The following is a 13,135-nucleotide window of genomic DNA, read 5'->3' as shown; positions in this document are numbered from 1 at the left end:
GTCAAAACGAGTTTTGAAGTGTTACTTTTCTTTTTTTCCATTTTATCGCCTGGGCCGCCCGAGTCGCCCCCACGGCTCTTTCTTGGCTTATCTATTTCATCGCTCGGGCTCTTCTCGCACCCGGGCCGGCTCTGCAAATGCGCAATACCGCAGCGCTCACTGGCTCTTGGCGACCTCCCGGTTATCTTTTTCATCTCGGAGCAACGGTTATGAGAGGGCAAAGAAAACTGGAAAAAAACGTTCGGCCGTGCTAGTGACCATGTCGTTTTTGAAGTCTTGTCGTTTTTTCATTTCGCCGTTTTCCGCCCGTATGCCTTGCTCCGCTCCGTATTTCCTTGACAATGAACCGCCGCTTGGGCCAATCCGGCAGACTCCATTAGCACTTTGGGCACTTTGCAGCCACACAGGCCACGTAGACTCTGCACTTTTGCGGATCCGTTTACGCACCTCCAGCCAATCCGCTTCGGGTGCGTCCCATTGGTTGGTGAAAGTGACGTGATCTGAAAGCTGACGTGGCACTTTGGTTTTGGTAAGGTCACAAGTTCCAAGCAAGCAAAGACTCTGACGAATTGGCCGCTTCAGGCTTCGGGCAGATCTTGCGAAGATCTTTCATTAGTCCATGTGGGTCCAGGGCCTCCAGAGCGGGGCCGTCAGAAATAGGCCATTTTTGGGCGAAAAGGGGAAAGTTTTGGCCGAGACACCCAGCTTGACTAATCGCACCGAAAGTTAGCCCAGACTAATGCGTGGATCGCCGATTAGCTTTTGGCTTTGCACGTCCAGCAGATCCCCAGAATGAGACAAACCAAACACCCGTATTATCAATTTCTGGCCCATTTTTGTTGTAGACAGTCGTATATACATTTTTCTGGCTCATTGCATGTAGCTTCAAGGGACCATCTCGATGCAACGGCAGTGATTCTCTGCAGCATACTGTTACGAGCGCCGCAGTGCAGTGCTTCGGTGCATACGAACGAGCAGATAGGGCCGGGGTACTGGATTGAAAAGAGAAGCTGGGATTCTCAAAAGAGGCTTGTGTTTTCCAATTTCGCCGAGGAGACCAGTTTGGGCCTGGCCTTAAAGCCTTCATTCCCTGGCTATGGCTCGAATGGGATATGGTGCTTTTTGGATGCTGCTGAGCCACTGGTAAGACCGAGCGTGGTAATCGCTGATGAGGAAGATTACGAGAAAGGAAGATTGCAAATCACGGATGATCAAACGGCATTAGTATCTCACCGAAGAAAGGCATTCAACCGTCTATCTAACTGGTTATTCTTTGATAATTACACTGTCTGCCATGCAGAAAATGAGATCCACAGAAATGCCTATATGTTTTCAAGAAGTACAGCTCTCACGACGTATAGAAGATTGCCCTGTCACAAGGTGACATCATCCTATTCCTGATTATCGAATCCGATGTACACATACCGAAGCAGACGTAACACAATACGTAGATCTACTACGGCCAAGGTTACCTTAGTGGAAGCCATCTTTCAGCTCTCCTTGGTGGTTCAACAATCTGTGGTTCCAGCTGTACCGCTCGAGTGCCAAGAGCAGGTTCACATAAACATATTCTACGCAACAGAATCATACTTGACCATGGTTTTCGATACACATTGATGGACATTGAGCCTTCCCCGGTCGTTGCAGACTTAGCAAAACATTGACTCAATGCCTACATAGTAGTGTTGGCATCTTCAAAAGTTAGCCAACAGCCAACAGTGAATCACCAAAAGCAATTGTATAAACAAGACGACGGTAAACACGGTTGAACAATTGCTATTGCATGACATGACATCTGGTAAATAGACTTCACAATGAGGTCATGGCTTTGTATTCACGGCCAACCTAGAGTTCAACCAGCCGATTTGACGAGCTACGATTTCTACATAAATGCAGATAGGGGAAGTTCGCTCATGGAATTCCAACACGCAATTGACCCAACAATTAGGGCTTGTCAACAAAGACTGCAGCGGTTTTCTCTTGTGTTGTTTACTAGAAGCATAAGCGAAAATGAAGCAATTGGTCTGCGACCAAAAAGTAGTTCCATGTTATTGCTCGTATTTGGTCCTAGCCCTCTGCCACAAAACGCAGAGTCTAAATCTACGATCGAACTGGGAAAGGCCACCCCACTTTTCCACTACAACTAGCAAATTCAAAACATTTTGAGTAGCCATGGGCCTCTCAAGTAAACAAAGAAAAACTCGATCAAAGACAATGAGAGCTTTTCACGCGTGGCCAGCGCTTCTCTCATCTCTCGTCTATTGTGCATCGGTTCCCTGTCGCGGTCTCCCTCTAGAGGTTCCGAAAACTCCGTGGTTGTTTGCAAAGCGTGACTGGATTAAGTCATTTTTTCGTAAATCATTGGTTTACCCATGTTATGATTTGTTTCACATTCAAGTTTGTGCTTGTTCTAAGCCACTGGCTAGAAAACTAGGCCTTTGAAAAAAAACAACGTTTTGTGGTGCAGTGTTTAGTTTCGCGCTGTGCACTAGTCTATGAGTTGCAGCCATTGCGCAACGAGAAAGTTCCGTAATCTCTGGTGCCGTCTAGATAAATTATATTAAAATGGTAGGAAATTCATCTTCAACTCAAACTCATTTCGAAAATCTCTTTTTATCTTTTTTAAAAAACTCTCCAGCCGAATATTCCGCTGCTGCCACCCCTTCGTCTCGCGTTGTTTACGTCGCGTTCAAAAATGCTCGCACCAAAACACTCCCCATATCATCCGTCCCATAACCGCTGCTCCTACATCTTCAAGTAAAACTCAACAAACAACCTCAAACCGGAGCATGAACCCGGAAGGCACCCCGAAAAGAAACCGGGGGAGGCTCTCCCGGTCCCAGAAACCAGATCCGGACTATTTTCTGAATGACCATTTTTCCCGGTCATTCAATCTGTTGATTCTAGATGACATTCATGACGACCTCAAGCCCAAGAGACCCATCAACAAATCGCCTCCGTTCAACCTTAAGAGCGAGTTCAAGGCTGATGACGATATTGGCAGTTTCACTGACGAAGACGAAGCGGTCAACACCCTGGGCAAGACTTCGACTCCTAGCAAGCCCTTGCTCAAACGTTCCTCCAAGTATTTCAACCTATCGATCGATTCAAACTTTGACCCAGGGCTTTCGCCCATTGTGGACAAGTCGACGCCGTTCAATAAGTTCAAAAGGCCACATAAGCTTGTCAGTCAATCGCCTTCGCCGCAGTCTACAGCCAAGTTTCTGGAAACGCCGTCGAGATCGGACCTCAAGTCACACAAGTTGTTCAAAAACGGCAATAAAATTCGTGTCCGTTCGCCACTCAAGTTTTCAAACACTCCTGCAAGCTCCTCCCCGGCCCCTGGCAAAGATGTCTACCTCAAGGCACTTCTCAAGAGCCCCAACCCAAACTTCAAGTGCCTGCTGCCTATATTTGGTGGCTACGATCCTTATGCTGACGACGAGTCTCCGCTGAGAAACAAGAAGTATACTCAATCTAACTCCAACATTCCCATTTATCACGATGAAGTTAAGGAGATAGCAACTAGCAGAAAAAAGACACACAGCACGCCGAATTTCATCAGCAACGACAAGGAAAATCAAACAAAGACATCCTACAAGCTAGTCAAACCTTTACAAACAGCATTTCGGTCTACGGGCCTCATGAAGAAGAGCTCCATGCCTAGCTCCACCAACAAGCTACCGCCTGAGACCCCGATGAAGAGGAACCCGCTCACAATGTTGAACAAAGACCACAATACCACTTCTGAAACAGTCGACTCCATCATGAGTCATGACCACTCGATCGAAGTAGGGAGAAATACCATGGCGGCTGCGAATGACTCGTCTTCCTCTTTCTTTCACATTGCATCTTCCTCGAAACCATCAACGTCATTCAACCTCGATGTTGATCTTTATAACGACTTTGACTTGGACGAGGCTGTACCTGAAACACCTACAAAATCGAATAGCAGGAGCAAGATGCTCTCCGCCCTACGAACAAGTTCGAAGCACGAACCCCCTCAGCATACGCATGACAAGGATCACGAACCATGCACCCCGGTTCTGAACTTCCCTTCACATTCTGTTCAGTCATCACAGGCAACAATTCATCTCCCGAGTGGTTTAGCCGACAACTCATATCTAGATCTGACACTTACAATTTCCAGCAATACGCGAGGAAACGAGAGAGGCTGTGAGAATGGTCTTGATCAGGTGGACGAGCACCTCATAGGCAAGTTTGGCCTCAAGAATATCAATCACATCGGCACTGGCCAATTTTCAGTCGCTTTCAAGTGCAAGTTTCAGAATGAGAGGTTTGCCATTAAGCGTACTAAAAAGCCTGTGGTTGGAAAGCTCGAGAAACAGTCAATCCATAGGGAGGTTGAGGCTTTGAGATCACTTACCGCAATTGATGATGAGACGGAGGTTGAAGAGGGAAAACAGCATTTGGTACTTTTTGTGGAGGCGTGGAGCTTCGACAGTTATTACTACATCATGACAGAGTTCTGCGAGGGAGGCACATTGCAAGCGTTCCTTGAAGAGCACAAAAACTACAAAGTTGATGAATTCCGAGTTTGGAAAATTTTGATCGAGATAATGTCGGGTCTCAAGTTTATCCATCTGAAGAATTTTTTGCATCTTGACTTAAAGCCCGCCAACATTTTCATCACGTTCGAAGGAAGTCTCAAAATCGGAGATTTCGGTCTTGCAACTAAATTACCGATCCTAGAAAAAGACTTTGACCTTGAAGGTGACAGGAATTATATCGCACCCGAACTCATAAACGACAAGATCTATACCCCTTTCGCCGATATCTTCAGCGTTGGCTTGATAATCTTGGAAATTGCAACCAACATTATCTTGCCAGGAAACGGTACGCCATGGAGGAAGCTTAGGAGTGGCGACTTAAGCGATGCCGGTAAGCTATCGAGTGACAACATTAGCGACTTCTTGAATCACAATAACTTCTCGTCGTTGACATCATACACATCTTCGCTGAACTCATTACAAGTTCCACCTTCTGGGCCACATGGTTCTCACTCTTTTCCATTGGCTAGTGATTCACATCTGAATCCGTTGCAACCTCCAACCGCATTAGGCAGCAAAGGCGGGCCTTCTGCTGTCTCAGTGTTTGGTCAAACCACACCTGGAGTTGATAACGTGAGAGACTTCATTCCGAAGAACGCACCACAATTTCTTGTTGTCAACAAGCACAATCTTGATAAGCTTGTGAGCCGTATGTTGAAACCTAGTCCATTCGAAAGGCCAACGGCTACGCAAATTCTCGAAATGCCAGAATGTGAAGAAATCGAAAACAAGAGGAAAGCTGGTGCTACTATTTTCGAGGGTGAATTTGGACCTAATGATGACGACTAATCAGAATGAAGAGAGATGATAACGTATCTGCATTAATAAAAGTATACCATTTTTTAAAAGAGATTACCTCTTCGTAATTTGAATTTTCAACATCTTCAATTGTCCACAATGAGATTGTTTATTATGCTAGACACTTTCTAGGAATGCAAAGAGAGCGATTTGAATTGAGAAATGAATAAATCGGCTTACTGGACCTGGGAGTAACCAGTGAATGGGTTGGAGTTCTTGGACTTCAAATACTCGTCGGACTTCTCTTGCCAAGATCTGTTGAAAGACTCTGGCTTCTCAGGAGCAAATGATCTAATGACGGCGAACAAAGCGACACCAGCGAAAATGCCACCGACAGTACCCCAGAAGATCTTGTTCTTCTCTCCGGGAAGATACAATGGCTTTCTTGGGCCCCACTCACCGAAAGAAATGTAGTAAGCAGCCTTCTTCTCAGCTGGCGTCAACTCTTGCCATGGCAACTCTTGTCTGGCCTTCAATTCATCTATCAAAGCAGTCTGGTCTTCCTTTGGCAACTTCTCCCATCTGGTCTCCAAGTTGTTCACGTATGCGTTGGACAATGGTCTTGGAGCAGCCTTAGCAACAGTAGACTGAAAGCGAACAGCTCTGAGGGCGGTTTGGCGAAGCATGTCTCTGGGTAGTAATAGTGAGTTAATTTGATTCCCTGTTTGGTGAGAAGTTCAGGCTTTGTCTGAGAGTTTTTTTCCTCTATGCTCAGAGAGTGAGTGGAACCACTTTATGGTGCGCTTTGATTGGAAGAAAATTTGAGCCATGCACGCAGCTTCGCGAGTCGACTTTTCGATGCGTGGAGAATCTCTAGCGTTTTGCATCGCCTGATTTTCAAATGGAGAGCACTGATTGGGGACATTTGGCTGCAAAAACACACCATGGTGCACTCAAATTAATTGGTGGAATTGGCATCGCAAAGGACTATGGTATTGTTTTTTTCTAATGCTAAACGGATGCAAAGAGACGACGGAGTTCTGTTGTAGTAATGTTGAACTCAAAATCGCGGTCAACTTGTTTGATAGCTCTGTCAAACTTCTGGAACACAGTGATGAACTCGTACTCCATATCAGTCCACAATTTCTTAACCAACTCTTGCTCGAACATGTCCTCGTTGGTGACGAAGTGCTTCTCGATTTTGCGGTGCATGTCGGCAATTTTTTGTTGCAATTCCTTAGAGGTGTAACTGGAGATGATGGACTTGATAACGATCTTGTCATCCTTCTTATGTTTTGTGCTTCCATCTCTGTTCTCAACAGCTTGATTGTAGTCAAGAATCTTACCAATGCTCTTGTGAAGAAGGTAATCAAAGTATTGACGCTGAGTTGTTCCGAAGACGCCATCTAGCTCCTTCTTCATTTGCTGAGTATTCTGCGATCTCAAGTCACCCAATTGCAGTGTAATGTAGAAAATGTTTCGGAGGATAGAGACATTGCGATGTGCTCTCTCTTTTTCATCATGGGCGTTAGATTTAAGGAGAGGATCGTCTCTTGCAAACAATTCAACCGCCGCTGAAGTAAGCTCACTGTAAGACTCTCTCACCAATTCCTCAACTTCAATAGTCGCAGCGTTATCTCTATGGCCGCCGGCTTCTTGTAAAGACAGCTCAGTGGAGAAGACGATTTCATTGAAGTTCTTCATAGCCGGTAAAATGCCAACCCTTGCACGAACATCTGACTTGTTCAACAAGTCGACTTGAGCAGCGATAAATCTCTTCCACATATTCCTATATCTCTCGGCAATCTTTGTCAAGAAACTGAAACAGACAAAGTCTTGGTCCTTCTCTCCACTCGTAGTGATCATGCGGGTCAATTCGATGAGCAACTGTGGCAAGATCATCTCCTTTGGTGTAAGCCTCTTGATAAGCTTGGAAATATAATTACCAAAAATACTTGTCATGGACCGGAGCAAGTCATTTGAACTCGTTTTATAGTTGATCAGATCGAGATTGGGGTTGTCGAAGGACTCAATTCTGTCTTTAAAGGAGTTGTTCTTGACGTATTCAGTATACTCTTCAACAGAGTTATGATGGAAGAATGTTCCAATGAAGAATTGAATGACAAGAATCAACTCTTGAGTCTCGTTGACCATGCGCATGATAATCTTTGGATCAGCAAGCGCCTTGGAGTTAGACTGGATGGTTTGCGAGGAGCCTTTCTTCTTGTCGTTATCTTCAGAATGACCTGCAAGACGATGTATAAGTCTTTGTGAGCCGAATCTCGACAGCTTGGTTTTGCGTAAAGCAGAAACGGTATCCACGTTACCAGAGAGTCTCTTTGAAAGACCCTCGTTAACGGCAGCCTGAACATGCTTCAATCTCTCGCTAAGATATCTATCCAAGAAGTTTGCCAAGTAACCATTTGAATTATCGATGATAAGACGCATATCCTTCTCCGAAATGCACTTCACGAAGTCAGTGAAACCAGTATAAGCCAAGAAGACCTTGAGAGACACAAGCAAATTTCTTGGGAATAGATTAGGAATATCCTTGGTCAACCCATTGACGGTAACAATGAATTCCTGGTCCAAAAATTCTCTGAAATTTCGAACAAATGAAGTTGAGGTAATCTGGTATTTCTCCTGATACTGCTTAAGAGCTTGCATCGAGCTCAAATCATCACCAGCGCTATTACTACCAATGGCACCCAAAGCTTCGTAAAGCACTCCCAACTTCTTCTCCAATGATGGAATAGAGTGAAGGTTCTCAAAATCACGGTAACTTTGAATGAGCTGCAAATCAGCGGGGTTCACTCTTACCTTGTTCAAAATCTCACTCAAATCATTAAACAAAATTTTCTTGTTGATAGACTTAACCTGAAGACCCTGGGAATTATTCTCCAAATGGTTAATTCGTGGCGCAAGAAGATCGAAGCTGACCTCCATCTTCTTAAATATGCCAATGAGGTTGTCAACCTCACCTGCAGCATTCTCAACTTCATTGGAGAGCGAATCCTTACCGAAATCAAGCGAGGTCAACTCACTGATATTTCTTCTCTTTATTTGGTTGAGCTCAGTGTTGAGCTTCTTAACAAACGTATCACAGTCATCAAGAACGTCATATCCGACTTCATCCAACATATCATCGATCTCTGGATCCAACACAAGTTTGTCTCCCTTCTGGGATAATTCCGTTGACGGCGTCTCAGAACCATCCAAAATAGGACTCTTTATGGAGTTTAATGCCAGATCATCGAAGGAAACGTCGCTTTCGTTGTCCTCATGAACCTGTAGCTTTTGTGGAGGTTTTATGGAATCCTTCCTGGTTGTGCTGGAGGTAAGCTGACTTTCCATGAAATCCTCAATCTCTCTGATAGAGCTGTTGATGCCATTATCCTCGAGTTGGGTTGATTCTGAAATTACCTGAGAAGCTTCAGGCTCTTCGCTCACTTCACGTGGAGCCTCATCTTGTGGGAATCCACCAGGAATAGAGGCCATGCGGTATTTGCGAGGTTGCTCTGGGGTGACCTCTTCATAAACTTCCTCAATGCCGTCGTCAGCAGGTGGAGGAGTGACAGCTCTGGCTGACTCCGTAGGTATCTTGAATTGGAAGTTGAGAGATTCCTGGGTTTCGTTTCCTTCAAGTTGCTCCTTGAGCTCATTGCCGAATGCAGCAGACTGTTCAATGGGTTCTGTAGCATCTCTCTTGCCTTCACTTTGGCGCTCAGGCTTATAGTTTCTCAATGGCGAGGATGCGCCACCATTATCACGAGCATACTCCGAAATCGAAGGCATTTGTGCCAGCTCATCCGCCTTAGACTTATCCTCGCTGGGGCCGAAGACAAAGCTATGAGAATCAGCAGTGTCATTAGGATCGTTTGCGACTTCTCCCAGCTGCAGCTGTGAGAACTGGGAGTATGGATGCGACGAGCGGACACTCTTTTCAGTTTTGACCGCGGTATCGTTCGTGAAGACGGAGCTCGAATCCACCAAGCTAGTCTTCAGGCTGGGCCGATCCACGTCCATTACAACCATCGGCTTGGTGGGCAACTTGCCATTGGCAGTAAAATCAAGACCCTTGTAAAGTGAGTTTGGATCGAAACTCTGGTTTGAAGTGTTCGCAGCAGTATCAGCCAGCCTTGCAATGGGCTGCTGTTGGAGAGCGGGATTAGACAAGCTGGGGCTCTCCGTGGAGCCTTGAGGCTGTCCGACTGGCGGAAGGCCCAACTCTTGCAAGGTCAACCCTGTCAAAACTGGGTATCTGCCGGTGAACTTGGCATATATCAGGGACAAGTGGTGGACAAACTTCATCATGCGCTCGGGCCTTCGCCAGACTTCCAGTAGTAGTCTTTGTTCAATCGCAAAATAAACGAATCGGGGCCAGTCCGGGTGATTGCCTGGAGCTCGTCCAAATCCCACGTTCTGCCGATCTGGTATATGTGTTTGACGTCATTGTATTTTCCCTTCTGAAGGAGCACCCTTCCAGAGCTTTTGGTAGCCACAACGAGAATTCTGTTCTTGATGGCGCCAACCTGACTGGGTGGAATGTCAGAAGGAGGTGGCAGTTGTGGAAACAGAGAGTACTCTCTGATGTTAAGGTGAGTGTTGTACCGAATCTCGGGCACATTGCGTCCCTCGCTGACAATGATCTTGGAATAGCAGTCTCTGATAATCTGGTCAACAATCATTTTGCGGGGATCCACGGGCATTCGTGGAGGAGGAGCCTTCTGTGGAGCATTCATGGGCAACATGGTTCTGGGATTCTTGGTCAACGGTCTTCCCTGAGGCGCAGCTTGCTGCTGTTGCTGCTGTTGCTTCCTTCGCCTGGGGAAAGGCTATGGAAGTTCATTTTTTGATGCTAAAGCTGGGATCTGAGGTTGAATTGAGTAGTAGTTGGGGAAGTTGAGACCTACCGGGAGTAGTAACAACGAAGCCACTCTATGCACTACAGCCATACAGCCACTGACCGGGGATCTCCAAGCAGCCAGGTTATATGAACAAGTGAAGGTTTAGTAAATGGGAGACTTTTATATATTTGAAATAGATGTTGGAATTCTAGAATGTTTTGTTTGGGTATTTAGTTGTTGATACGGCCAACTCTGCAACACCGTCTTCGGTACGCAATTGTTGCAAATTCACGACAATCGAGGCGAATGCAGTGCCATTTCATGATGTGAATGTCTACACCACAAAAAGCCTACAATGGCAATTCTGTCCCGCAACGTTGGCTGTTGCAATGCATTTCGTATGTACTGTAGTCATGCTGTCAGACAAGCGGCCGCCTGGTCCTATTCCCTGCGAACTTCACCAGCTGACACCAGCATCAAACTACACTTCTTCCATCCCCTTAGGCCTGGGCCTTCTTCTTCTTCTTCTTGTCTGGGGCTGGGGATGCCTCCTTCACCTCGGATTTGTCAACATAGTAGTTCCACAACAACGACAACAGCTCCGAGCGATCGTCCATGGCGTGAAGTCTCCGACGCAACGCCTCGTTGTAGCAGATCTCCTGAACAACAGGGAAGAACAGCGCAGGCCACTCCTTGTGGAACAGCTGGCACTCCTCCACGATATCTTTGAGCTCCAATTGCTGCACCTTCTGCTGCAACTCAAACTGCTTGTACACATCATCACCAATCAAGCCGTCCTGGTATAGTTTGGTGAACACAGGCTCGTTCTCTTTAAGCTTGAGCGATCTTCTGATAGCTTCCACAGCTCTTCTCAAAAGAGCAGCCTTGACCACCTTCTCTGGCGGCCTCTTGTCTTTCGACAACAGCTTATCTTGGTAGTTGCTTCTCAAAGACTCGTAGAGCTCCAACAGGTAGTTTCTTCCGAAAATGGGCTCTACAGACACCAACTTATGGAGTCTGTGGCGCTTGTAAAGCACGGAAAATGCCGTGAATGCCGTGAGCATCACCGCCACGTAAATAAGCGGCGTGGCAAGGGACATCTTGACCACCGTCTTGGCGGCTTCTTCCTCTGGTTCGGCCATATTTGTGAGCTGTTGGTGATTGTGAAAACACTGTAAAGTTCCCACGTCGAGCACTTGGTGAGGTGCACGGGTGTGGATTGGGTTACCACGATAAGACCAAGGAGAGAGTTGGTGAGTGAAATGCTGAAATTTAGGTGCAATATTCAAAGGGAGTTGTAACTCTGTTTAGGGAGTCTTGAAGCCTCTACGATTACACTTTTATCGGTCGCTGTGGACTTTGTTTGGCTCGTTCTTGCACTGGTTATATTTTTTTGCACCCAATGATAGGGTGAGTTTGCGTTGGACCTCTATAAGCCTGTGAAATCTCCTTCAAACAATTTCAAACCCTTTTTTTGATATCATATGAATCCGTTTGATATGAGAAAACCACCAAATGTGTCCACTACAAGAGTCCACTGATGGTAGGCTAGAACTACTGCCATCCATGTTGAGTGAAATCTCACACATCCTAATTCGCCATAGCACATTCTGACTAACCAAAATTACTTTAATCCAAAATGTAGCTCCCTCTTGCCTGTGCTATTTTTAAAACAAGGTTCTCTAGAACCTCCGATCCCAGGTCACTCAGTTTCATCAGCATATTCTATGCACCTTATCAGAAAATGCTCTGCTCAAAAGCCTGATACCGTCCGAACCTAAAAAGTTAGCCGAGATGCCTTAATTACACTGGCACCAATCGGCGTTAGGACGTGCATCATAGACAATGTCTTATTCAAGCAGTTGGCATCACAATGGGACTAATCCGTCGCAGAGGGTATAACCAGTTCCTATTACAGAAACGCACTCGTCTACACGGTCAATAGAATACTGTTTGAAAATGAAATGGGATCAGTTTTGACGTGGAATTCGGCGCTGTCAATGCCCCTCAAATCCAGGAGAGGTATTTCTGCATCTTGTCCAAAAGGGCATTCTTATGAGCCGCCTAAGCCGGGGCCGATGTACCCAGACTTTTGTATTTAATCGACCGATTTCCCCAATATTTCACATAAAGTAGCATCTCATAGAATTAGGAGATATCCCAATCCAACAAGCCTTTCAACCCTCCCATAGATTCCGTGCTATCTCCTCGATCAGCTCGCCTATTCTCGTTTATGCGAGTCCAAAGCGGGATTACGTGTGATACATGGACAAGAAAATTACCCACATTTTTCTGGGCTGTCAGGGTATATATACCTGGAGAGAACACGGCTGTTTTTTTCCCAGCAATGAAGGGCCAGCCTAGCTTGATCAGGGAGTCCCCTGAGTATTCAGGGTTCCCGTGCAAAGAACACTTTGTTTCGCAGCCAACGGTGCCCTCTGATTTCACCCAACACAGCACCTACACGTATCTTCTGCCCAAGCCGGACTTGGGGAGACGGCTTCAGGAGCTCAGCAAGACCTTATCCAGAGACAGCTCCTTTGATGAATTATTGGAGTAGGAGAGAGCATTTTTGATACCCAGGACGAGGCAGCACAGACGGGGAGAATTCCGTCCAGACTATAGAGGCAGGAGCCACCTTATGTTTTTGTAAAGGCTGGGGATGGACAGTGACACGAGGTTTACGAATTAATGACACGTACATTGGAAAACGAATTGTAGTTTTGGTGGAAGGACGCTGCAAGGTTTGTGCTTGTCGGTTGAGGAATGCAACCAATCGAGTGTCTGCCCAACTACGTGTAGACACTTCTCTAATATTGCTCTGTATTCACAAACGGATATCTCCAGGGCCACAAATTCCACGGTTATGGGCCTTGAGGTTTGCAATGTTCCGTTGTAATTCCGTTCTGAAGCGCTACACTACTATGAACTTCTTACCAGTCTGGGCCGCTTCAAAGATTCGACCTCTCGCTGTTTCAA

The 13,135-nt window shown here is 46.0% G+C and overlaps 4 protein-coding genes across 4 annotated transcripts; 1 reads left to right on the top strand and 3 right to left on the bottom strand. All coding sequences in view use genetic code 12, as the record gives it.

Annotated features, from left to right (window-relative positions):
* Nucleotides 1-2,789: 2,789 nt before the first annotated feature.
* On the top strand, nt 2,790-5,360 carry SWE1 (tyrosine protein kinase; the record flags this gene model as incomplete). The annotated part of the gene is made up of 1 exon (XM_025482202.1): nt 2,790-5,360. One exon carries the CDS (start codon nt 2,790-2,792, stop codon nt 5,358-5,360), a length of 2,571 nt encoding a protein of 856 aa, XP_025336820.1.
* A 185-nt stretch (nt 5,361-5,545) lies between these two features.
* On the bottom strand, nt 5,546-5,995 carry COX5 (cytochrome c oxidase subunit Va; the record flags this gene model as incomplete). The annotated part of the gene is made up of 1 exon (XM_025482201.1): nt 5,546-5,995. The coding sequence occupies one exon, from the start codon at nt 5,993-5,995 to the stop codon at nt 5,546-5,548; it is 450 nt and encodes a 149-aa protein (XP_025336819.1).
* Nucleotides 5,996-6,320: 325 nt separating this feature from the next.
* SEC3 (GTP-Rho binding exocyst subunit) lies at nt 6,321-10,060 on the bottom strand (the record flags this gene model as incomplete). The annotated part of the gene is made up of 2 exons (XM_025482200.1): nt 6,321-9,633; nt 9,681-10,060. 2 exons carry the CDS (start codon nt 10,058-10,060, stop codon nt 6,321-6,323), a joined length of 3,693 nt encoding a protein of 1,230 aa, XP_025336818.1.
* Nucleotides 10,061-10,656: 596 nt separating this feature from the next.
* On the bottom strand, nt 10,657-11,298 carry CXQ87_003734 (Sec63 complex subunit; the record flags this gene model as incomplete). The annotated part of the gene is made up of 1 exon (XM_025482199.1): nt 10,657-11,298. The coding sequence occupies one exon, from the start codon at nt 11,296-11,298 to the stop codon at nt 10,657-10,659; it is 642 nt and encodes a 213-aa protein (XP_025336817.1).
* Between the last annotated feature and the right edge of the window lie 1,837 nt (nt 11,299-13,135).

This window comes from Candidozyma duobushaemuli (genome assembly GCF_002926085.2).
Source record: "Candidozyma duobushaemuli strain B09383 chromosome Unknown D_B09383, whole genome shotgun sequence".
In the NCBI taxonomy this organism is placed as follows: domain Eukaryota; kingdom Fungi; phylum Ascomycota; class Pichiomycetes; order Serinales; family Metschnikowiaceae; genus Candidozyma; species Candidozyma duobushaemuli.
This window is presented reverse-complemented; position numbering and strand designations above follow the sequence as displayed.